Source organism: Panthera pardus, unplaced genomic scaffold (assembly GCF_024362965.1).
Source record: "Panthera pardus isolate Hobbes unplaced genomic scaffold, ASM2436296v1 HiC_scaffold_13, whole genome shotgun sequence".
Classification (NCBI taxonomy): Eukaryota; Metazoa; Chordata; class Mammalia; order Carnivora; family Felidae; genus Panthera; species Panthera pardus.
The window spans coordinates 199224656-199250495 of record NW_026526688.1 but is presented as its reverse complement, the minus strand read 5'-3'; the positions used below and the strand labels follow the sequence as shown (position 1 = coordinate 199250495).

The following is a 25840-nucleotide window of genomic DNA, read 5'->3' as shown; positions in this document are numbered from 1 at the left end:
GAACCTTCCGTGTGCTCCAGGCCCCGCTGTGCGCAGCCAACAGCCTTCTGGGATTTCCTGAGCCCGTGGCGGAGATGTGGGGCCCTCTCACGCCCCGACCAGTTCAGGGACTTCCCCCAGGATAGACTGGGACTTCGTAGAGCCTTCCCCGGCATTTGCAGCCTGGTTCATCTGATGCCCCAGGGAATCCACCTCGCCCAAGGCTTCTGTGGGAGGGGTTCTCTCCATGGTTCTGTTTCTTCTTTTCTCTCCAGCCACCAGGTTTCTGGGTGAGTCCCTGCAGGGTAGCCAAGGCTACTTGGCCAACACACTCTCCTTCCACACTCTGGCTGGGCATGTAATTTCATGCAATCACATAAATTAATTACAACGAACACCATTCATAGGGAGGTTTTCATAGTGCTTTTCCAGCTGTGATCTGCTCTGTACGACTCTGTAGGACCAGGCTGGCGATGATCTCCTGACATTTAGCAGCCTTTCTTTTCCTTCCTTCCTCCCTCCCTCCCTTCCTTTGCTTGCTTTCTTTCTTTCTCTTTCTTTTTTTCTTTCTTTCTTCCTTTCTCTCTTCTTTCTTTTCTTTCTCTCTCTTTCTCTTTCTTTTCTTTCTTTCTTTCTCTTTCTTTCTTTTTTCTTTTCTTTCTTTCCTTTCTTTCTTTCTCTCTTTTCTTTTCTTTCTTTCTCTTTCTCTTCTTTCTTTCTTTCTCTCTCTTTCTTTTCTTTCTCTTTCTTTTCTTCTTTCTTTTCTTTCTCTTTCTCTCTCTCTTCTTTCTTTCTTTTCTTTCTCTCTTTCTTTTCTTTCTTTCTTTTTCTCTTTCTCTCTTTCTTTTTTCTTTTCCTTCTTTCCTTTCTTACTTTCTTTCTTTTCTTTCTTTCTCTCTCTTTCTTTCTTTCCTTTCTTTTTCTCTTTCTTTCTTTCTCTTTCTTTCCTTTCTTTCTCTCTTTCTTTCTTCTCTCCCTTCTCCTTCCTTCTTTCCTTTCTCTCTCTCCCTCTCTCTTTTCTTCCCTTTGCTTTTCTTTTTCGCTTCCCTTCCCTTCTCTTTCCCTCCCTCCCTACTTCCCTTCCTCCCCATGGCTAACACACAAGGTTCCATTCGTTTCAGGTGTACAACTAGCGGTTCGCCAAGCGCATACACTGTGCTACGTTCACCACGTTCCACTCTGTCCTTTGCTACTTCCTGTATCCTAAGGGCCAGAGAGAGGGGAGATCCACATTTCCTGACTCTCTTACACCTTGGGTTCTGGATGAGATTTGTGTTCTGCCAGCGAGCTGCACTCAGGAGAGGTTTGGAAGGTGGAAAGAAAGCAGAGGTCAGCTGTTTGGGGCAAAGCCAAAGGATGGACGAGCTGGACAGACAGGGGTCTTCGCGGAGGCAGGACTTTTGTTAAGGTGGCCTCATCACTGGTGTGAGCAGCTAGGAACTGAGTGTCCAGCCCGAGGTCTTAGAGCCAGAATCCAAGCCCCAGGCGGGTTTGACCCCGAGGCTCACCACCCCCCTTCTTCACCAAGCCGCTTTCTCGCGAGGGCACTGCCGCCCAGACCGGTGTGTGCACAAGGGGTGTGCTGCTGGCCAGCGATGGAGCTGCCTTCCCTCCAGGTCAGGGGATGGCCAGGTCGCCGCTATCCCCACAGGTCACCCTCCTGGACTCACTCCAGGACGAAAGCCTCCCCTCCACACACATGTGCACCCTGAAGCCGGGGGCCAGGCCACGTGGGCCTCAGCCCGGTGTCCAACACTGTTCTGAAAACCAGGAGCAATTAGGGGATCACCAGGCAGAGCAGGAATTTGGACCCCGTGTCCCCAGAGACCTAGAAACTCATGATGTCACAAGGAAGGATCTCACGTCCGTAGACCCTTGGCCCTCCTCCACCCCTTCCTCACTGTCCCCCAAGGGAGGAAGAGAGGTTATGTGAAGGGTCATTTTGGGATGAACAAACTAGCTTTACTCAGTTTAGCTCTGCCCGGGCAGATGCAGGCCCCTCTGCTGGTCTTATATGAACAGTCTCTTACCCCACGTGGGTGGGGATCTGAGAGGTGAATCTTCCCCTCGCTGGGGTCTTGGAGAAGGAAGCCCTTTTGACTCACACAAAGTCAAGCTTTTGTCAGCAAAGAGGTGATATCTTGGCCCCTATCTGCCACCTCCTTGCTTTATTTTTCATTTGTTAAAATCCCATACGGAGGCGATGGGGCTGCGATGTTCCCCCGCCCTCCAAATTCGTATGTTGAAGTCCTAACTCCCGTTAGTTCAGGAGGTGACTCCATTTGGGTAGGGCCATGGCAGATGTAACCGGTTAAGACGAGGTCACACGGAAGCGGGTGGGGTGGGCCCCTGATCCAGTAAGCCTGGTGTTCTTGCACACAGACATGCACCTGGGGAGAATGCCACGTGGAGTCTGGAATTACGCTGCCCCAGCCCGGGGACCGGCAGAAGCTCACGGAGAGAACAGGAACGGACCGTCCCTGGTGCCTCAGAGGGGACACAGCCCCGTCCCCACCTTGACCTTGGACTTCCAGCCTCCAACAGTAGGAGAAAATACATTTCTGCTGTTGGAGCCTCTCCATCTGTGGGACTTTGTTGCAGCAGCCGTAGGAAACTGAGACAGGGGCTGTGTACTGGGGGCTTTCAGAGACTCCCGCGCTGAGGCTAAACGACTCTCCCCCGGCACCGTGCTGCACGAGGACCGACCTTTCCCTGCGGCCCTTCTGAAAAGAACCGCATTACCTACCACCTCCCAAGGACCCCCAGAGCAGATCTCAACCCCACTCCCGCACTCCGTCCTGAAATGCTCGGGACCCTGTCTACATAATGACACGCCATGGCCCCTCCGACTTGGAAAGACCCCCGGCCCCCCACACTTCCTTCTCCGCTTTCCTGTCTCCAGATCCGAGGCTTCGGAAACAACGTGCGCCCACCTTGTTGCTGCCCTGGGGTCTCTGCCTCCAGGGGCGACGGAGGAAGCCTGGAAAGCGTTTTGACAAGGGAGAGGGAGAGTCTGTGCTCCTGCCTGCTACCGTTTCGGCGAGTGCCCTTCACAATCATCAATAAATATGTCAGCAATGGAGGGTGAATTCTTTGAGACGAGTTCAGTTAAGGACTGCTCTAAAATACATCAATTAATGGGACATCTGAGGTACAGTAAAGCCAACAGACCAGGAGACAACTGCCACTGAAAGGATAGTTTGTTCTTGGACGTACCCAAGAGAAGGCGGTCCACCGCGTCATGGGGGCCGCGTGGAGGAGATCAGGGTCGGCCGCGAGGCTGAGGGAGAAGGGCGAAAACGTGGGCAGGGGGCTTTCTGGTGGTTTCTGTGGGAAGGAGTGAGTGAGGCAGGGCAGGCAGGGTTAGGACTGGTCGGCCTGTATGATTTCAGCAGCTCTGGGGTGCAGGGACCGTCTCTGCTCGTCTGGGGCCTGGCCCTGGGGTGATTGGGGCAGGTGATAGTGGCCCTGAGTGTGAAGAAGTCGGGCATCAGAAGTCAGGAAGAAAAGGCACGGTTAATACAAGGAGAGGAAAGCAAACTCGGCTGCCGTGGCTGCTGTCACCTGATGCCCAAGATCGAGGGCAGGTGTCTCCTGCCCACACGAGCTCCACCCTCCACCGCCAGTTGTGAAAGTGTGAACTGTGTGGGGTCTCATGGCCTCCGGCAGCGGAGCGTCCCCACTCACCCCCAAGTGCCCTGTGAACCCCCCCCCCACACACACACAGCAGGACCCAGGAAGCCCGCAGCCCAGTCCCTCCGCTTTCGCACGGCCCGGCCCCTGCCCTGGCCCAGCACTGACCTCAGAACCACCAGGTACCTTGAAAATCCCCCCACGCACCACCGTCTCCTGCAAGAGGAATCACTTCCGTGGGTGGGGCTCGGCCTATGTCCTTTGGATCACCTGGCTCGACGGGCAGCCTGTGGCAGGTGCGCAAAAGTGAAGGTGTCGCTTTCCAGAACTCAGTCAACAGCAGCGAATGCCGAACCAGGGCCCTCAGGGACACCCAGGCAGAAAGGCAGGGTTTTCTGACGCTTGACTCTTTGCTCGCCTTTGGCGAAGCCCGGGAAAGACTCAGGTGGCAAGACTCACTGGCCCACCCGTGCCGGCAGCTTTCCCGTTTCCACCTGCTTCCTCCAGAGGATGGCATCGGTTCACACAGCTCTTCCCCTGCTGTCTCACCCATGTAGCCATGCGCCGTGCGGTGCCCCCACCCCTCCTCTAGGTCGGCCCATGACACGCTTTGCCCACTGGGACGGGAGCAAATGTGACACAGGGGTGAGCTCGAGGGGCCGGGCTTTCCGTGCCCCTGTTTCTACTGCAGCCTTGAGAGGCCACGCGGGGCTGGGCTGCTGGAGGGAGAGCCCGGAGGGGCAGGGCTGAGTTGCCCGGCCAAGGCCGGGATGTGCCAGCCGGAAGCAGGCAACCCTCAGGCGTGAGCACGGCCAACGTCACCAGCCTGGCTGACCCCACCTGACCTCAGTCTTAGGATGGAGCCCTGCCTGTAAGAGCTTAACCCCCGCAGACCTGGGAGCTTACTAGATGCTTCCTGTTTGTGCATTAAAGTCATGCGGTTATTGATTGCGCAGCATTATTTTCCCAATAGAAAAGGACGTAACCCTCCCCCTCCCCGTCCCCTTTGCAACTTTAAGACCCCATTTCCTTGAGCTGTTTGTCCTCAGGCCTAACACACGCCCGACACTCCTCCCCGCACTCCCCTAAGATGTTCTACCTGCCTTCAACTTCATTTTGCTCCAGGTATGATCTGTCTCTGCCTTTGCTGCTGGCCAAGAGACCCCAAGTCTCAGGACAGAATGCCAGTGCCTGTCTGGAAGGATTAAACCCAGTCTGAAGGATCAGAAAGCATAGGAGACACTGAGGGAGCAGAAAAGCTCGTACGAGAGCCTCGGATTTTGTGTAACCAGCAGAACTTGAACGTTATTAAGAAACTGTGAATGCGTGTATTTCATTATGTTTATATTCCATTGTAAACACAGCCAACGGGGAAGACAGTCGATGAGATCCACGGTCAGACTCTTTAAATAGCAACACGAGCATCCGTTTTGTAAACTTTTTTTTGTAATGCAATTAGCACAAGGTTAGGGGATCTAATGTTCATCCTGGCGACTGTGGCTCGGAACACTCGATTGTATTTTTGAACTCAGCTAAGAAGGTGAATCTTAAATGTTACCATACACAAAATACAAAGATGAGGTGATGGATATGTTAATTAACGTGACTGGGCTAATCATTTCAAAATGTATACGTACATTAAAGCACCATGTTGCACACCTTTAAAAAAATCACATTGTGCAACCTCAGCATATACAAGTCTTCTTTGCCAGTCACACCTCAGTACAGTTAAAGGCAACAATAACTAAGAGGGAAAAAAAGCTGACGAGTGGCTCCTAATGTAAATCAGGAAAAGAGGGACCATGACCACAGGCTCTGAGGGAGAAGACCTGTGTGTTTTGTAGAGAATTCCCCGCTCCTTGACTTCCCTCCTGCACTGCCTGAAAAGGCAGTTAAAAGGAATGTTAAAAGTTGGAGGTGGGGGAAGGTGTCATTCACTCTTTAGTATGAAGTAGTGTTTCAGCGCTGGGTCTCAACACCAAGAGGAGACGGCCCTGTCAAACAGGAGCTTAGAGAGGGGTTAAGAAGGTCGGTCCACAGGCCCTTGGGGAGTGTGTGGGATGCTGCAAAGCCAGAGGCAGGGTCAGGACACGTGAAACCATGTGGGAGGGGTGAAGAATGGGGCGCTCAGAGATCTGGGGGGGGTAGGTCTGGTCTGGAAGGAGAGGGGAAAGGGGCCGAGTGGAGAGCTGAGAATGAGCGTCAAAGGGAAGGAGGAGAGGGATGGATGGAGATCCAGAGCTCAGGAACAAGGAGACACAGGGAAGGCTGCACGCCTGTGTCTTTGCGCGCAGTGGCTACAGGAACCAGTGGCCCGGTCACGTATGAACTGTGGAGTCGCACAGGCCTGGGTCTCATTTCCTCACAGATAAAATGGCTGAGTTCTTCCGGTTAAGTCGTGTTCACCTGCCTCTGTGATCCCACCCACGCTGCCCTGAGCAGAGAAGGGGCAGGGAGCGGTTGAGGGAGCACCTTTTAGGTCCTGCTGGCGTGACAGGGGCGGACCCTCACTGTCTGTCTTCCACGGTCACCGTGCCCGCCACGCCGCCCCGCTTCTGCCTCACCGCTGGGAAAGCCAGGGCTCACAGAGGTGGAGTAACTTGCCGAAGACACACGGAGAGCCGGGGGGTCAGCTGAGCTCCACATCCGGGGATCCTGACTGGTATACACTAACTGGAGCCGCGATCTGTATCCTCAGCTCTGCCCAGGCCCCCTGGTGTCTTGAGGTCATCACTGACCCTCCGGTCCGGAGCACAGGCATTTCAACCCACCGCCCCAAAGCACCCAGGCCGGTTTCAGCTTCTGGCAGGAGGTTCGAGCCCAGGTTCCACCGCTCCTGCTCTGCTCTCCACCTCCTGATACCAAGGAGCTTACACAATGAGGTAGGATTCCCTGAGCCTCACCGGTGACACAAACAGGCTTCCAGAGAGGCTTCTAGAAGGAGCCACAGCCTCCACCTCCTGGGGTCGGGGAGGGAGGCTGGGAGGAGCTGCGTGGAAGAGGCAGCAGTCTCACCCCTGCACGACACAGGAGCACCTCAGAAAACTCCCCAGCTGCTGACTCCACCCCGTCTTCCCCAAAGCCCTTGGGGGCTGAGCCCCCAAAGCCATGTCAGCAAAGTCAGTGTTCAAGGCTACAGGTGACTGTCAGATCGGCCGAACTGTGCATTGTTGGGCCACGCCCTGGACTTACGGGCCCGACTCTGATGGGCGTCACATCTCTGGGAGTGAGCCAAAGCACAGAGGCCCAGGCCTGCCGAAGCAAGACAGGGAATGGCCTTTAATTCTTACCAAGTCTCCGCAGAGACTCCCAGGGACCAAAGTTGGACATAGACAGCCCTCCTTCTCCAAATGGGGTCCACCGACCAGCAGCGTTGGCTTCACCCGGGAGCTCTTAAAATGCAGAATCCGGGCCCCACCTGAAACTTACTGAATCAGGGTCTACAAGCACATGAAAGCTCGAGAAGCCAGGATGAAGGAAAGTGTGGTGGATTACGGATTACGGATTTCTGGCTTGCGAGGCACATATGATGCCCTTTGATCTCCGTGAGAATCTGGAAGGCGGACACCATTTTATGTTTTACAGAAGACAAGCTTGAGGCTCGGAGAGGTAAGCACATTTCCTGAAGCCGCAGGTCCACAGGTGGGGGAGCTCTCCAGCCCTACATCCCATTCCCACCTCTGCCCCGTCCTCCTCACATCGGGACAAGAACAGCTATGCGGTCGGCCATGAAACCTTCAAATACGTTGGGCTCGGCTCACTGCTCAGGACACGGACTGGAAATTACACAGATGTTCACCCACCAGAATTAAACCAAAAAAAGGCTTTCTAGCCAACCCTCAAATCCAACGCCCCAGGACCCCGGTTTCCCAGAGCCTCAAACTCCCCGCTGCAAGTGTCCCTATAAAACACACGTAACAGGCTTACCGTGTTCATCCAGCAGTATGTTGTCTGGCTTGATGTCTCTGTAAGAGAAAACAAAGAGGCTGAAAATGTGATTCCTGGAGTCTATTGATGAGCACATAACAAACATGACACTTGGGGACGAACGCCTGACAACACCCAGCGTGCCTGTGTCTCCCTTGGCACGACATCTCAGGGGGCAGGGGAGTAATTACTAGGATGATACAGCACCTGTGCTCTTGCTTCCTTCTCGTTTCCTGGAACTGGAAGTCGACTGTGGGAATACCTTCTTCCTGAATGTTCTTGACAATTTCTGGTTTTGAGACTCCTAGGAGTATCTGCTCATTGAGCACCTGCATAGACGCTCCCCCCTCCTGATGGACTGTAGCCCTCCCACCTTGCTATGTAACCCCCCTGGGGGTGACGGTCTCTGCTCTACAGACACGGGAAGGAGGTTCAGGAAGACTGTCAACTTGTTTAGGTCAGAGATCAGCCACACCCAGCCCTCAGCCAGTTTTTGTGCAGCCTGCGAGGCTAAGAAGGGCTTTTACATCTCTCAGGAGTCATAAAAACAAAACACGCACAAAAAGCAAAAACAAAAGGATGTACTACAGAGACTGATGTGGCCCCGAAAGCCTAAAATGTTTATTATCTGATCCTCTGGGGAGAAAGTTTGCTGGTCTTTTTTAGGGTGGGGGTGGGCGACTTTCTGGAAAGTTCTGCCGAACCTCGCCATTAGAGTGGAGGGCTTCCTACTCCAAGTCATGCTTATTCAAGGCACGAGCTTGCCTTCTTCACCTCTGCACCACGTGCCTAGCACGATGCCTGTCATCAGTAGACTCTGTCAGAGAAAAATCAGAGCTGGACAGTAGTCAGAGTGCAAGAACAGACTATACTCACGACAACTGCAGCAGGGGAGACCTGGCCTCAATTCCGAACGCATCACGGACAAAGTGGGAATTTACAGCCAAGGAGCAGGTGGGGGTCATGGATGCAAAGTTACTAACTGGAAACATCAAGGGAGGGGGATTCTGGGTAAAGCCACCCGCTAGAGGACTCTTGCCAAAGGCAGGCTGGGGCACTGGACATCACCTGGAGGATGAGGCACCTGACCAGATGTGGAGGATGGACGCTTCTGGCAAAACCAACATCACGGTCCTCCCTAAGACTGGACAATGCAAAGGGGAACAACAAAGCCCGAAAGCGGAGGACGAGTTGCAGAAGAACTCAGAAGAGCCTGCATGAAGTTTGGTTGAGGAGAAGGAGTCTTTGTCAACACACAGAAAACACGGATGAGGGAGGAATGGAAGAATAAATGTAACAACAACAACAACAAAAGCCTTTGAGAAACTCAATTGACATCTTCAGCCCCGATGTACTTATCATGAACATGCATACACTCCCCGAAGCTCGGTATTAAAACCACAGCCTTTAGAAATGCAAACCCCACTCATTCATTTATGATAAATGTCCAATCCTCTGAGACTAATAACAACTTGCTTCAAAATAGGAAACATTTGTTCCTGAGTTTATCAACTAGTAACTGTACCTGAAAACAGATGCTGGTTATTTGTAATCATGCAGTGCAGTGTCTATGGCTTTGGGGATGAAAGAAACACTCAACCTATATATTTAAACTTTTAGTTCCACTGTGACTTTTCGAGCCTTGAATATTGATGAGCATTCTGAAAATGGAATTTACCGCCCTGCCCCCACCACTGCCGAGTTCACAAAACATCCACAGTGGACAGAGATGATTCATGGAGTCCCCATGGGAAGGATAAGCTTGAAAACTTATGAAATTAAAACAAAGGGCAGAAGACCCAGGGTCAAGGGTTTGTGCTTCAAACCAACAAACACTTGGTACCCACACACGGCGCCTCCCAGTAGGGCTCTCGAGAAAAGGGGAACTATTTGCGAATGTTGAACCAGCCCTGCAGCCCAGGAATGAATCCCACTTGATCATGGTGAATAATTCTTTTTACATGCTGTTGAATTCGATTTGCTAGTATCTTATTGAGAATTTTTGCATCCATATTCATCAGGGATATTGGCCTATAGTTCTCTTTTTTTGCTGGGTCTCTGTCTGGTTTAGGAATCCAAGTAATGCTGGCTTCATAGAATGAGTCTGGAAGTTTTCCTTCCCTTTCTAATTTTTGGAACAGCTTGAGAAGGATAGGTATTATCTCTGCTTTAAATGTCTGGTAGAGTAGAATTCCCCAGGGAAGCCATCTGGTCCTGGACTCTTATTTGTTGGGAGATTTTTGATGACTGATTCAATTTCTTTGCTGGTTAAGGGTCTGTTCAAGTTTTCTATTTCTTCCTGTTTGAGTTTTGGAAGTGTGTGGGTGCCTAGGAATTTGTCCATTTCTTCTAGGTTGTCCAGTTTGTTGGCATATAATTTTTCATAGTATTCCCTGATAATTGCTTGTATTTCTGAGGGATTGGTTGTAATCATTCCATTTTCATTCATGATTTTATCTATTTGGGTCATCTCCCTTTTCTTTTTGAGAAGCCTGGCTGGAGGTTTATCAATTTTGTTTATTTTGTCAAAAAACCAACTCTTGGTTTCATTGATCTGCTCTACAGTTTTTTTTAGATTCTATATTGTTTATTTCTTCTCTGATCTTTATTATTTCTCTTCTTCTTCTGGATTTGGGGTTTCTTTGCTGTTCTGCTTCTAGTTCCTTTAGGTGTGCTGTTAGATTTTGTATTTGGGATTTTTCTTGTTTCTTGAGATAGGCCTGGATTGCAATGTATTTTCCTCTCAGGACTGCCTTCGCTGCATCCCAAAGCGTTTGGATGGTTGTATTTTCATTTTCCTTTGTTTCCATATATTTTTTAATTTCTTCTCTAATTGTCTGGTTGACCCATTCATTCTTCAGTAGGGTGTTCTTTAACCTCCATGCTTTTGGAGGTTTTCCAGACTTTTTCCTGTGGTTGATTTCAAGTTTCATAGCATTGTGGTCGGAAAGTGTTCATGCTATGATCTCAATTCTTTTATACTCATTAAGGGCTGGTTTGTGACCCAGTATGTGATCTATCTTGGAGAATGTTCCACGTGCACTTGAGAAGAAAGTATATTCTGTTGCTTTGGGATGCAGAGTTTTAAATATATCTGTCAAGTCCATCTGATCCAATGTATCATTCAGGGCCCTTGTTTCTTTATTGATCCTGTGTCTAGATGATCTAGCCATCTAGATCCCATGTAAGTGGGGTATTAAAGTCCCCTGCAATTACCACATTCTTATCAATAAGGTTGCTTATGTTTGTGATTGTTTTATGTATTTGGGGGCTCCCGTATCCGGCACATAGACATTTATAATTGTTAGCTCTTCCTGATGGATAGATCCTGTAATTAATATATAATGCCCTTCTTCATCCCTTGTTACAGTCTTTAAAGTCTAGTTTGTCTGATATAAGTATGGCTACTCCATCTTTCTTTTGACTTCCAATAGCATGATAGATCGTTCTCCACCCCCTCACTTTCAATCTGAAGGTGTCCTCAGATCTAAAATGAGTCTCTTGTAGACAGCAAATAGATGGGTCTTTTTTAAAAAATCCATTTTGATACCCTATGTCTTTTGATTGGAGCATTTAGTGCATTTATATTCAGTGTTATTATAGAAAGATACAGGTTTAGAGTCATTGTCATGTCTGTAGGTTTCCTGCTTGTAGTGATGTCTCTGGTCCTTTATGGTCCTTGCAACATTTCACTCACAGAATCCCCCTTAGGATCTCTTGTAAGCCTGGCTTAGTGGTGATGAATTCCTTCAGTTTTTGTTTGTTTGGGAAGACCTTTCTCTCTCCTTGTATTCTGAATGACAGACTTGCTGGATAAAGGATTCTCGGCTGCATACTTTTTCTGTTCATCACATTGAAGATTTTTTGCCATTCCTTTCTGGCCTGCCAAGTTTCAGTAGATAGGTCTGCCACTAGTCTCATCGGTCTCCCTTTATATGTTACAGCGCGTTTATCCCTCGCTGCTTTCAGAATTTTCTCTTTATCCTTGTATTTTGCCAGTTTCACTATGATATGTTGTATAGAAGACCAATTCAAGTTACCTCTGAAGGGTGTTCTCTGTGCCTCTTGGATTTCATGCCTTTTTCCTTCCCCAGATCAGGGAAGTTCTCAGCTATGAATAGCCAAAGTAATACTGAAGACCAAAGCAGGAGGCATCACAATCCCAGACTTCAGCCTCTACTATAAAGCTGTCATCATCAAGACAGCATGGTATTGGCACAAAAACAGACACATAGACCAATGGACTAGAGACTCCAGAATTGGACCCACAAAAGTATGGCCAGCTAATCTTTGACAAAGCAGGCAAGAATATCCAATGGAAAAAACACAGTCTCTTTAACAAATGGTGCTGGGAGAACTGGACAGCAACATGCAGAAGAATGAAACTAGGCCACTTTCTTACACCATTCACAAAAATAAACTCAAAATGGATAAAGGACCTGAATGTGAGACAGGAAACCATCAAAACCCTAGAGGAGAAAGCAGGAAAAAACCTCTCTGACCTCAGCCGTAGCAATTTCTTACTAGACACATCTCCAAAGGCAAGGGAATTAAAAGCAAAAGTGAACTATTGGGACCTCATGAAGATAAAAAGGTTCTGCACTGCAAAGGAAACAATCAACAAAACTAAAAGGCAACCAACGGAATGGGAAAAGATATTTGCAAATGACATATCAGACAAAGGGCTGGCATCCAAAATCTATAAAGAACTCACCAAACTCCACACCCGAAAAACAAATAATCCAGTGAAGAAATGGGCAGAAAACATGAATAGACACTTTTCTAAAGAAGACATCCAGATGGCCAACAGGCACATGAAAAGATGCTCAATGTCACTCCTCATCAGGGAAATACAAATCAAAACGACACTGAGATATCACCTCACGCCAGTCAGAGTGGCCATAATGAACATATCAGGAGCCCATAGATGCTGGAGAGGATGTGGAGAAACGGGAACCCTTTTGCACTGCTGGTGGGAATGCAAACTGGTGCAGCCACTCTGGAAAACAGTGTGGAGGTTCCTCAAAAAATTAAAAATAGATCTACCCTATGACCCAGCAATAGCACTGCTAGGAATTTACCCAAGGGATACAGGGGTGCTGATGCATAGGGGCACTTGTACCCCAGCACTTTCAACAACAGCCAAATTATGGAAAGAGCTAAAATGTCCATCAACTGATGAATGGATAAAGAAATTGTGGTTTGTATATGCAATGGAATACTACGTGACAATGAGAAAGAATGCAATCTGGCCTTTTGTAGCAACATGGATGAACTGGAGAGTGTTATGCTAAGTGAAATAAATCATACAGAGAAAGACAGATACCGTATGCTTTCACTCTTATGTGGATCCTGAGAAACTTAAAAGAAGACCGTGGGGGAGGGGAAGGAATTAGAGAGGGAGAGAGCCAAACCGTAAGAGACTCTTAAAAACTGAGTATAAACTGAGGGTTGATGGGGGGTGGGAGGGAGGGGAAAGCGGGTGATGGGCATTGAGGAGGGCACCTGTTGGTGAGCACTGAGTGTTGTATGGAAACCAATTTGACAGTAAATTTCATGCTAAAAAAAAAAAAGAAAAGGGGAACTAAGTACTTGTCAAGAATGGAGAGGGGCGCCTGGGTGGCTAAGTCAGTTAAGTGTCCAACTTCGGCTTGTGTCATGATCTCGCAGTTCATGGGTTTGCACCCTGCATCGGGTCTGGGCTGACAGCTTGGAGCCTGGAGCTGCTTCGGATTCTGTGTCTCCCTCTCTGTCTGCCCCTCCCCCGCTCACACTCTCTCTCTCTCCCCAAAATAAATAAGCATTAAAAAAAAAAAGGAGCCAGAACAGCGAATGTTAAAGCGATCTTGTAAGGCCTGGTGTGACCTTATTTGGGGGGTGGGGATGGGGGAGGAGGTGGCCGTGGCTCACGGAGCATAAGCCCCAAAATGCTTGCAGGGACCATGGCCTCCTCTGATGCTAAAGGTGCTCTCTCGGGGCTTTGCACCTACCCCCTTCTCTTCCTCCCTCTCTCTCTCCTCCTCCTCTTCCTTTTCTTCCCACCAACATTTTGCAAATGCCCGAGAGCTAGGGTTGCAGGGACTCAGCACATAGTCCCTCCCACACGAAGCTCAGAATCCATGGGGCTGAGACACGCGTGGGCTGGGTCTCCTGTAGTGCAGGAGTGAGTGAGGCCACGAAGCCAGGGGAAGACTGAAGGGGGCTGCTGGAGAAGCAACAGCCAGGTGCATTCAGACAGTAGGGATCAGGGTGTCAGAGTCAACGCGAGATGGGGGCAGACCTAAGGAGATGTCACCTCGTGGAGTGGGGTGAATAGTGTCCCCCCAATATTCGTATCTACCCAGAACTTGAGAATGTGACTTTATTTGGAAACACCACCTTTGCAGGTGGAATTAGTTAAGGATCCCAAGATAAAACCATCTTGGGTTTAGGGTGGGTCCTCAGTCCAATGGTTTCTGTCTTTACATGAGAGAGGGGAGGGAGATTTGGACACACAGACATGAAGGACAGAAGAAGAGCTTGTGAAAACATGGCCAGCATTTGGAGAGACGTGGCCATAAGCCCAGCAGCACCAGGAGCCACCAGAAGCTGGAAGAAGCAGGAAAGATGTCTCCCCAGAGCTTCCGGAGAGGCTCGGTATGGCTGACACCTTAATTTCAGTCTTCTGGCCAGAAGTGTGAGATAATAAATTCATGTCGTTTTATGCCACAGATTTTGTGGTAATTAGGAAGCTAACACAACCGGCAGAAGGGGAGCTGATGGAGGGGGCTGGCCGATCTCCAGTGGCAGCCGGGGTCCCCCACAGACCACAGGGTGACCTCAGACAGGCCCCTGCCCACAGAGTCTGCCGCCACCCCTGAAAAGCCCCGTTCACCGTCTCTCACATCAAGAGGACCGAACAGGGCACAGAGGTGAGCAGCCTGGCAAACTAGAGAGAGAGGCTATCTGTCTGGTGAGTCCTTCTCATGAGCAGACAGCCTGGGCTCCCAGCCCTGCCCCCTGGGGCCACCCACCAGGGTGACCCCTGCCTGTGCTCCCGCGCCCTTCATGCTGCGGGGTAAATCTGACACATGCACACGTTCCCTCTGTGCCGGCTCTTAGCCTGGAGGTGAATCAACGGTTCTCCAGCATTTATGGGGTGTCCCCTCTGTGGTCACGGGGGACATAAGAGCAAACAAGACGGATCCAGCTGAATGGAGCTTGAGCTCCAGGAAGGGAGACGGGCCAGGAAGCTCGTGAATAAATGACCCGTCACAAGTTGGGATGAGTGCTCTGGACATCTAGAAACCAAAAGCACTCCTGCTGTTGGTGGGAAGTCACAGAAGGACTTCCAGAAGAGCTGACGTTAGGATGACATCAAGAAAGCGTCAGTCACGGGCAACCTGGGAGCAAGCCCTCATTTTGCAGGTGAGGTGGCTGACTCTGTCCAAGAGACAGCAGATCATCTGACCTATGACGCGGGTCCAGCCAAGGGAATGTGACGAAGGAGACAGGTGTCACCCCCAAGATTCCATTCTCTCCGATTCCGTTTCCATCAGGCTGGAGTGAGGGATCCTCCCTTGCTGGCTCTGAGGATGGGCACTGTCATATGTGCGCGGGACCCAGGGCGGGAGTCGCGGGTACCTCCAGCAGCTGAGAGCCAGCGAGAAAACGGGAGCTCAGCCTGCAGCCGCAGGGACGCGTTCTGGTCTGTCCACAACCGTGGGAGCTTGGCGGAGGTCCAGGAACGAGCACAGCCCGTGGGTACCTAGTCTGCAGCTTTGTGGCACCCTGAGCAGACGGGCCAGCTCAGCCGTGCCGGGGGCCTGACCCACGGAAGCTGAGGGAATAAATGTGAACCGTGTGAACTGCTAAATTAGTAGCTGTTTGTTAGCCGGCAATGGAAAACCGACACACTATGACCTAGGGCGACATGAGCCTCGCTCCCTCACCGGGAAAATGGAAATCGCCCCCTCTCTGGCTGCTGCTGGGAAAATCCAACGTGGTCCTGCTGACGGCAGGCCTCCCTGTGCCGAAGGAGTGCAGAAATAAGCGACAGGTCACTATCCCTGCTGTTTAAATGGAGCTGGGGAGCACTCGGGCCCATCGCCTGGCTTCTGGGAAAGTGAATGCGATCTCTTTCATAGGAGCATCACCAGGCAGACTCTGGCAAAGCCACGCAGAGGAGCCAGAGAGCCCGAGTCACTTGGGATTTAATAAGAGCATTTTCTGGGCAGAGCATCTTATCAGAGCCGTAGGGCCGCGGGACTCAGGGCCGTTCCCTCCCGGTCTATTTTTCTCATTGACGATATCTCCGTGCCGGCACATCATCCCCTTCCAAATGGGCTCGGGCGTTCGGAACGCGCATCAGGAGCTCCGCGTGGATGGAAAGGCCGTGACGATGTTTTCTGAGGACAGGCCCATAATTTCAGAGCCGGGCAAAATGGCACTTTGATGGCAAGGACGCAGGCGAGGCTATAAAACCTGGTTCTTGCTCCTGAATTATTCTCCAGCCCCCAAATAAAACAAAGCATAAAATGTCAGCTGGGCTATTTTATTTTATTTATTTTTTTAATATGAAATTTACTGTCTATTTAAAAAAAAAAAAAACAGCACCAGAAGTGGCTCTGATCCTGACTGCAAAGGAGGGCGGAAAGGGCATTTCTGCATGTGTCCCTCTGCAGGGACTTCAGAAGGCCCTCCGTCAGCAATCCTCTGCGGCAACGAAGAAAAACCGGACGGAAGAAGGGCCACATTTGGGAATGAGAGCTGCGGCTATTTCACCACCAGGGGCGGACACGGGAGGTGTGCACGGAGGTAGCAGGTGGAGGTGGGAAGAAGCGAGTCCTGAGCGCCCCTCTCGCCGGCCCCGTGGCCCCGGCGCTGCACCCGCCACCGCGGGCCCGCTTTTCCTCACTCCAAGTCGGATGACACACAATCCGCGTAGTCATGGGAAGGATTTGTTTGCTTCAGTCACTTTCATTCTTGGTGTCGTTAAAGCAACTCAATGTACATCCTCTTGTAGGAACTGCCCTTTATTGTAATACCCAAATTCAACCAGCCCGTCGTCTGATCCAGGAACTCCCGTGACTCCCCGCTGTTCACCAAGGAGGACATCTGGGCAGCTCTGGGCACAGGGAGGACAGACCTGGCCTGGCCCGGGAGGTGGGGGGGTCGGCAGAGGCTGTGGTCAGGGGAGACGAGCTTACAGAGGCAGGCGGGGGCCGCCCGTGAGGGGCATTATTTGAGGAAGAAGCCAACTGTAGGTGGTTAGGACGCAAAGCGAATTCTTGGGCTTTCCTTCTGGTCTGGCCGGACACTCGTGACCCGCTTGATTTCGGTGGGGATTCAGGGGAGTGGTCAGCACAGGGCCATCCCCATGGGAGCCATGCTCTTTGTTAGCAGAGGGAGGCCCAGACGCTTCGAAGGTCAGGCTGGGCTAACACAACAGGCCCTGGGGGCAGAGAAGGAGCCATCTTTGGGGCTCGGGGTGGGTAGGTGGGGGTCACCCTGACTGCTGACCTCCGTCTTAGCCGGCTTGAGCGGAGCCTGCACCCACCCCCCAGCTAGCGGTGTGCCGGGGGCAATTCCACGCACGTTTCGTGGCTTTAACACGGACCGCGCTTACTCTGCATCAGTACAATGGCAGCGTTTCGTATGTCACCTCACTTAGTTCTGACACATCTCTAGCGGATGTCACTGCTCCCATCGTACTGATGAAGAAAGAACTATTCACAGAAGGTCAGAGTTCACATGTTAGCAGGTAAGACCCCAGTTGCATGTGGCCTGGTCTCTAGATCAATGTGCTCCGCCTGAGAGAGAGAAAAAAAAAAATCTCAAGAAAAAAAAAAAACACGGAGTTTCCAGAATCGATACTAGGCAGCAGTAAGTAATAACCGGAGAAGCACGCGCGTAATAAACATCTGATTTGATAAATACGATTACGTTACTGGTATTGCAGGATACGTTTCCTTATAACAACGCCCGCACACGAGGACGCGCTTCTTTTCTACTATGACCCGAATGGCTTTACAAGGCATAAATCTGACTCTGTCCCTTCTGACATAAATCCCCTTAATGGCCCTCTGGTACCTCCGGTGCCACTGGCCAGTTCTAACATAATCTCAAAAATAAAAGGTGAACACTGAGATGTGGTTGTCAACGTGGACATCCATCAGCCGAGGGCATTAAAGAAAACTACCAAGGACCCCAGTGTAGTTGAACAGCAGGAGGAGGAGAAGAGGAGACATTTTAACCTAGAAAAGTCAGTCCTAAGGACACAACTTACAGCGTGATTGTCACAGACCCAGGCCCACGCGTGGGCACGCGTCTAGCACGCCCCACCAGAGGCCAGAGGCCAGGGCCCAGCAGAGCAGACCCCCGTGGCGCCCTGTGTCCTCCAGCTGTCCCCGGTCTTGTCTCTCAGTGGCACAGCCTCCCCCATACCCAGCAACCCGCAGGTTTTAGGACACGGTTCGACTGCAATCCCCTCCCGCACTACTGCCTTGGATCAAAGAGTGTCCCCCAAGTTCGTGTCTACCTGTGAATGGGATGCCATCTGGAAATGGTGTCTTTGCAGAGGTCATGAAGAGGAAGGGGCACTGCTTGAGGAGAGCCCCACACCCAACAACTGGTGTCCGTATACAGACAGGGAAAGACTCACATCCAAACAGAGAAGGCCGTGTGAAGACAGAGGTGAAGACTGCAGAGGAGATCTGCAGGCCAATGTCGCCCGGGACGGCCAGGCACCGGGACAGAGGGAGGGGCTGGGTTCTCCCTCTCAGCCCCAAGAAGGAACAAACATGTTGACGTCTTGATTTTGGACTTAAAATTTTTTTTTAATGTTTGAGAGCGAGCGAGAGCGAGAGAGAGAGAGAGAGCGAGCGCACAAGCAGGGGAGGGGCAGAGAGAGAGGGAGGGGAGACACAGAATCCAAAGCAGGCTCCAGGCTCCGAGCTGTCAGCACAGACCCCGACGTGGAGCCCGAACTCATGAACCATGAGATCATGACCTGAGCCGAAGTCGGATGCTTAACTACCTGAGCCACCCAGGCGCCCCGATTTTGGACTTTGAACTGTAAGAGAATCAATTCATGTCTCAGGCCACCCAGTTTATGGGATGTAGTGTCTCGTTGGCCCACGGCCCCTCCCTGCTGCCCCGTGCCCCAGACTGATGTCACTCTGGCTGCCTCTTCCGGGCACGTAGCACGTGCGGCCCCATCTGCCCTCATAAACCCGATGCGCTTTCTGGGGCAGCCGTAACAAGTTACTGCAAACCTAGTGACCTAAAATAAAATGGATTTTTTTCTCGTACAGTTCTGGGGGCCAGAAGTCCAAAATGAGCCTTCAGAGGCTGAAATCAAGTGTCGACAGGGCTGTGTTCCTTCCAGAAGCTCTAGGGGGGAAGCTGTTTCCCTGCCCTTCGGCTTCTAGAGACACCCACGTTCCTTAACTGGCTCCCCCTCCTCACCTCCCCTCAGCCTCTTGCTCCGCAGGTACACCCCCTTCTCCTGACTCCGAACCTCCCGCCTCCTTCTCATAAGGACACCTGCGGTCATATTGGACCCACCTAGACCATCCAGGATAATTTTCCCAGCTCATGATCCTTAACTTAGTCACACATGCAAAGTCCCTTTTGCTGTATAAAGGTGTCACACTCACAGGTTTGGGGGGATTAAGACATGGCATTGTGGGGGCGGGGGCATGATTCAGTCTGTATCGTGTCCCCCTGCAGAGTCAGGTGTTGAAGCACTGACCCTTAGGACCTCAGAGTGTGACTGTATTTGGAGACAGGGTCTGTAAATAAACAATTAAGTTAAAATGAGGTCACGAGGCCAGGCCCGAATCCAATTGAACTGGTGTCTTTATAAGAAGAGGAGATTAAGACATGCACAGAGGGGCGATCCTATGAAGACACGGGGAAAAGACAACCATGTACACGCCAGAGATAGAGGCCTCAGGACAACCAATCTTGATCTTCCAGGAGATTTCCAGCCTCCAGGACCGTGAGAAAGTAAATTTCTGTTTTTTTAAAGCCACGCTGTCTGGGGCATTTTGCTATGGCAGCCCCCACGAACTCATACACATGGGCAATACTGTGACCCTCTGATCCCGGATAGTCAAACAGGCTGAGCGCAATGAGACGTTTCCCTGAGCCACAGTCAGTCCGTGGTAGAGCCCGGATAGACCAGTTAGAGACCCACGTCTTGGTTTAACAGAAGCATTTTTTAAATGTGCACACAGCCTCGTAAGGGAGTTCTGTCTCGCATCTAGCTAAAACTTCATGCTGCGACCCCAGCCATTTTCCTTTCTCTTCATTATCTGGGGGAGAAAGAGCATCCGGTCAAACCGTGCGTGGGGGTTGTTCGTTTCCCTTTAATCCTGCAGAGAACAAACACCAGCATGGTTGACATTGATTAATCCAGTTCAAGAGCTGTGTCTCTCCATGGGGCCTGGATGTAAACTCGGTTACTACGGCAATCGCATCCAGCTAATTATCCCCAAGTATATCTCGTGGAGGTTTTTGAAGCTTTCAGCGTTCACAAACATGGTCAAGGATGCACCGGGTTCAATTAATTCCTTCATGGACGGGTGAGCCTGACAACATACCCAACATGCCACCCTAGACGCAATGAGGGGGTCACCTTCCCGGTCAGGTCAGGAAGGGTCCATGAAGACCCTGGAGACCCACCCAACCCAGCGTTATCACTTTCCAGTTGCTCCTAGAATTCAAATTGCAACCGTCTGTCCCGGAGTCAGCACGCTCCGCCAGACTGCCAACTCAAGGCAAGAGCCACTGCACGGCAAATGGAAAACAAGAAAAGCGCGTAAAAGGACAGGACGCTTGCCCAGACATCCTGTGCCGATGGATAAGAGTTTGGGTCCGGACAATGGTTTAAATCCTTACTCTGTTACCACCTGGGTCTCAGTTTTCCTCATCTGTAAAATGGGGATAAAAAGACGCAAAAGACCTGGCTCAGTCCCTAGCATATAGTAGGTGCTCAATAAATGGTGATGATTACCCCCACCCCGAGGGAGTTCAGAGGAAACAGGATGCGGCAGAAAGGAAGACAGCAGAGCGGACCAACACGATCAGGAGCATCTCTCGGGTGTGCGCGGTTTTACAGTTCATGAGAGCCCTTCCCTTCTGTAATTCACTTAATCCACCTCACAGCCCTAGAGAACCGGCATTATCTTCTCTTTCTGAACAAGGAACTGAAGTCTAGAGGGCACCAGCAATTCCCCCTTCGTACGGCTCAGGTCACGATCTCGTGGTTCGTGGGTTCGAGCCCTGCGTCAGACTCTGTGCTGACAGCTCAGAGCCTGGAGCCTGCTTCGCGTTCTGTGTCTCTCTCTCTCTGCCTCTGCCCCTGCTTGCGCTCTGCCTCTCTTTCTCTCTCTCAAAAATAAATAAATGTTAACAAAAATTTTAAAAAGTAGCAATTGGATTTGAACCCAGCCCCTCTGATGCCCACCTCCGGCTCTTTCTGGTCCACGTTCTGGGTGAGGCAGAGCCTCTTGACCCACCGGCCCACGTGTCTGCACACGCTTCCCGTGCCTGGAGCACTGCTGAGTCTCCGCCTGGTCAGCCCTCTGCCTGCCGACTTCCATGGGTCCCCCCGTGAAGGGCACCACGAGTGGGGTTTGAACTTTATTTTCCCAACTGTCATAAAACTAATAGCGTGGATTTTATCTGAGTCACTGACAAAGGTATTTCAGGGCTAAAAGACACCTAAGAAATAATTGTGCTTCTTATTATAATGAGAGGCTCAACTGCTTTCTCTAAATCACAAATAGGTGCATTTCAATGGGGCTCAGGTCAGGGTTGATCTGTCTCCAAGGCCAGTGCTCTCTGTACCGCTGAGAACTTGCTTTTCCTAAGCCCACCTCCCTGCAGACCACAGTTTACCACCACACAGCGGGCCGGGCTCTGGGGTCACACCGGATGTGAGCTCTTGTGGGCATTCTAGCACATTTATCGACATCACCCTCTGACAGCAATGGTCTGGGTGCTGAGGGTAAGGCAGTGAACAAAACAAGGTACCCAGAGTCAATAAACAATGGCTTACATTGTAGCCATAAGGAGGTAAACAGGCAGAGTCAGACTGTGCACCATGGCACTGGGGGAAAATCAGGGGAGAGCAGTGGAGGGTCCTGTTTGAGAGAGACAGTTGGGTGGGGGTCTCTGGAGACTGGACAACAGGGGGGGATGGCCTGGGGGGATGCAGCGAGGTGGGGGGGACCAGAACCTTCTATCTTTACTCTCAGTGTGACGCAATGACCCGGGGATCCTCGAGAACAAGAAGGCTGTGATCTGACTGCACCTCACAGCTTGTCCCCACACAGCCCTGGGACAAGGGTCATTATTCCCAGTTTCTGGTTGAAGAACATGGAACCTAATAATGTTTGGTAAGTTGCCCAGAGTATGGCGGGCCTCTGGAAAATTCCCTCTTCCCTGATGTAATCACCCCATTTGTAAGAGTGGAGAGGGAGCCCCAGAACCTGCCTGGCTCCCAGTCCCTCCGCTGCCCCTTCTAGAACTCACAGCTCAGCTCTTCCTTGGAACATGTCCTTCACTGCCTGCTGTAACCCCAAGGGCTATCCACCGGGGACACTGTCCCCACCCCAGTCCTCTCTAGTGGACACTTTCCCATCACCCCTGGGGGCTCCAGGCTGGAGGAGAGCAGGTGTCCCCTGGCTCCCCATTGTCCTGTCCCTCCTTCTGCCTCAACTCCACCGCCATTGAAATTGGGGCCATCTGACCACTCTGTCTCCTCCCTTCCCTGCGTTAGGCCCCTGCGTGGGACTCAGTCCCTGGTTTCCTGCACCCCAGGTGTGAGTCTCGTGATGCAACAGCCACGTGGCTGGGCGCCTCGAGTCTTCAGTCCCTGACCTCCCGTCCCGCAAAGGTCTGGGTGCCCACTCTGCCTCCACCATTCACCCCACAGTCACGCCCCCGACCTCTCGGGCACCGCTCTCTGGACCACCCACGGCCACCTTCCAGCGCACCTGCCACTCTGGCCGGGTGCCCGGAGTCTTCGGTCTTTCACCCACCGCATCCACAGTCTCATGATCTCGCTGCCCCCTCACTGTCCGCCCGCCAGGCCCCGTGTCCCCAGCTCTCACAGCCAGAAGTCCTCCGTCCTCATCCACGCCAACTCCGCCAACCCTCGGTTCCCGATCCCGGTACAGCAGGCCAAACCCAGACCCTAGTTACCTTCTGCTTTCTGACGGCTGCCCTCCTGCACCGTCCTGCTGAACACAGCTGCAGGAAAGCGCAACCACGACCCAGGGTTGGCTCTCAACTCCCTTCCCACGGCCCCCTGGCCCCTGATGGCACCCTCCCCACCTGCTCCCTCTCGCTCTTCGGGGGCTACGTTATATGCTTCTCTCTTCAAACCCCCAACACCTTCTGCCCCAAAGCCTGGGGGGGGGGGACGCCACTGGCTCTGTGGTTTCTCACACCCGCCCCCAACGTGAGCGCCTCCTCAACCCTGAGGCCCCGCCTCCCCACGCACTTCCTCGTAGCAGCCACAGGGGGCGCTCTCGGCTCACCGCCCCCTCCGGACTCCCCCGCCGCAAGACCACTTAGGATCGGCCCGCTCCCCTCCCCTCCCTTCCCTGCACTCGGCCAGGGGGGCTGCCTGCCCAGCAAGGTCCCACCGAGCCTGGGCCTTGCGGTCCCCTGCCTGGAGGCCCGTCCCCCACACCCTGTGACTCCCCCCCCTCTGCCGGCCCCTCCCGCTCACCCTCCTTGATTCCGCTCCATACCCCATCACCACCTGACCTTACCCACTTGCTCTCGGTGTGCCTTTCCTGTTTGCGATGTAAACCTCAGACAGCAGGGACGTTCCCCCCCCCGTTCCCCCCCCCCCCCCCACGCTGGTATGTCACCAGCACCTAAAACAGCGTCTGCCACAAAACGCACTCGGTTAACAGCTGTCTGGATGGCGGAGCAGACGCAAGCCCGGCGCTCCCGACCACCTGCCTCCGCGGATTCCCCTTCCTCGTTTCTCACCACTGCCCCTCAGTCTGGCAACTTTGGGAACCAGGATCCTTAGGACCAACGCAGCCTCCCATCCCCATCCCAGACCAGGCGCAGCCTCAGCCTCCGAGGGCGGGGCCTGGGAACCTGCATTTTGGGGGACAAGCCCCAGTGTGTGGGGGGGTTCTGATGCCTCCTGGGGCTTGAAAGCCCTGCTTTGCTAAAGGAGCAACTCAGATATCTGAATTGGCTCGCATCGGGCGGGGGGGGGGGGGGCTGAGTTCAGGGGAGGGTTGTGGGGGAACTTTTAGTCTTACAAGCCCTGGCGTGTCGGCATAGGGTCACTAAAACACAGGGCCCCGGTGGTGGGCTCTGATTCCTTTGGGAACCAGTTGGGATGCTGGTGTTACAGCTGCTGAGCCCTGGGGCTCGCTGGGAGCAGGAATGTTCAGTTCGATTGATGGGCTGGGGGTTGGGGAGGCGATCCTTGGCTCCTGGCAGGGGTGCACTAGTGACAGTGGACGCAGGAGTGACTGATTTCCCAGAGCTCTAAAGCAATGCTGATCCGCTGGCAGAGGAATGGAGCATACAGCACTGACACCCACCTACCCACCCACCCACAGGGGAGGGCAGGGCTCAGGGTGGAAACAAAGGAGGAGGGATTTCCCTTCCCTGGTTGCACTAGGAATGCGGGAGCCCTGGGTAGAAAGCAGCACACACAAGGAGCATTACAGTGAATTAGTATTTCAAGAGTTACTATTTTTAGGGCCCAGTCTCTCTGTATCTTGTCCAAAGGGGCATACAGCCAAAAGGTGTAAGAGCCACAGGGGCCGAGTCTGCCACCCCTGGAAGGGACCCTAAATCTATCTGAAACAAGCTGGCCCTGGGGCTCATAACCTCTCTGTACCTCAGTTTCCTCTTCTGTAAGGTTGGGCAGTTGTCACGCCCTCTCGGGATTGCTGTGGGGATTGAAAATGCCACAGGGTAAGAGCACCTGGGTGACTCGGTCGGTTAAGCGTCCAACTCTTGATTTTGGCGCAGGTCACGATACCAAGGTCGTGAGATCAAGCCCCATGTCTGCGCTGAGCATGGAGCCTGCTTAAGATTTTCTCTCTCTCTCTCTCTCAAAAAAAGAAAATGGATACAAAAGAGTTAGCCTAATCTAGGCACCATGGTGAGAGCTTAATTAATATATCAAAAAATTTTAAGTAATTTAGAAATAAGAAAACCATCTGATTAGTTGAAGGCCTGAATGGAATGAAGTCTGACTTCCCCTGGCTAAAAAAAAAAAAAAAATTCCACAACAGTTTTGGACTTGAACTGTAACTCTTCACTGGGTCTCCATCCTGTAGATTTTGGACTTGTACCTCTACAACTGTGTGAGGCAATCCCTTAAAATATATACATTATCTATTTTTCTATCTATCTATCTATCTATCTATCTATCTATCTATCATCTGTTTATCCACCTATCTATCCATTAGCCCCCTGATTCAAATCTAGGCACCTGTTGCCAGAACCTGTGCCAGTAACCATATTAGCAAGGTCCCAAGGACATCGGGGAGCCACAAGGTGGTGGCAGGCAGGGGCAGAGAAGCTCTCAGAAAAAGAATTCAGAATTTGATTACAAATAATCCAGGTAGGTGCCATTTCCTAAAATCTATACCTCTGGGCAAGGCAGGTGTGAGGTAAGAGTTCCGTATAGGATGGTGGGAAGGGTGCAGGAGTCAAAGGTGGTCAGCATCTAACCTGTATTGACCACCTTTTACATGCTGCACACACATCATCTCATTTAATCTAAAATCCCTTGGGGGTGGGGTGATTGTTCTCGGGTTCATGCTACAGATGACAAGGCTGCTGCTCATTGTGACCCCCAGGTGACCCAGCATACCACGAGCAACTGATCCTTCACGAGCACCAGAGACATGTGGGTTCAAAGTCTGGCTCTGCCAGTGATGAGAAGTGTGACTTAACCTTTCTAAGTCTTAGAGTCCTCACCCATCAGTTGGGGACATTTGTCCTTCCTTGAGGGATGGCTGTAAAGATTAAGATCAAAGACCTAAAGTGACAGCACAGTTCCTGGCAATGGAGTCTTGAGAAATCATTGATTCCTTGCACTCACCACACGTGTTCAGAGCTCACTATGTGCCAGGTGCTGCTCTCTACTCGGACTAGAATGGACAAAACCCAGGCAAGTTCTTACTCTCATGGAGGTTGCCTGCCAGTAGGGAGAGACAAGAAATAAAAACAGGTGATAAATATGGTCATTCACATTGTGTCACTGCAGTTCAAGATCTGTCCTGGGCAATGGGGCAGAGAGCTGGGGAAGGGGTGGGCT

General features: G+C 51.8%; 1 protein-coding gene across 7 annotated transcripts in view; it reads right to left on the bottom strand.

The window, feature by feature from the left end:
* The window catches only part of STK32B (serine/threonine kinase 32B), a 397674-nt gene that overhangs the window by 69439 nt on the left and 302395 nt on the right, over window positions 1-25840 (bottom strand). For 6 of the 7 annotated variants that reach the window (XM_053901696.1, XM_019453728.2, XM_053901697.1 and 3 more), the window contains one exon: window positions 7540-7577. In XM_053901696.1, coding sequence (XP_053757671.1) covers window positions 7540-7577 — 38 coding nt within the window. Of the gene's footprint in view, window positions 1-3798; window positions 4407-7539; window positions 7578-25840 lie in introns of those variants that run through there. The other variant, XM_019453726.2, reaches the window with a different exon arrangement.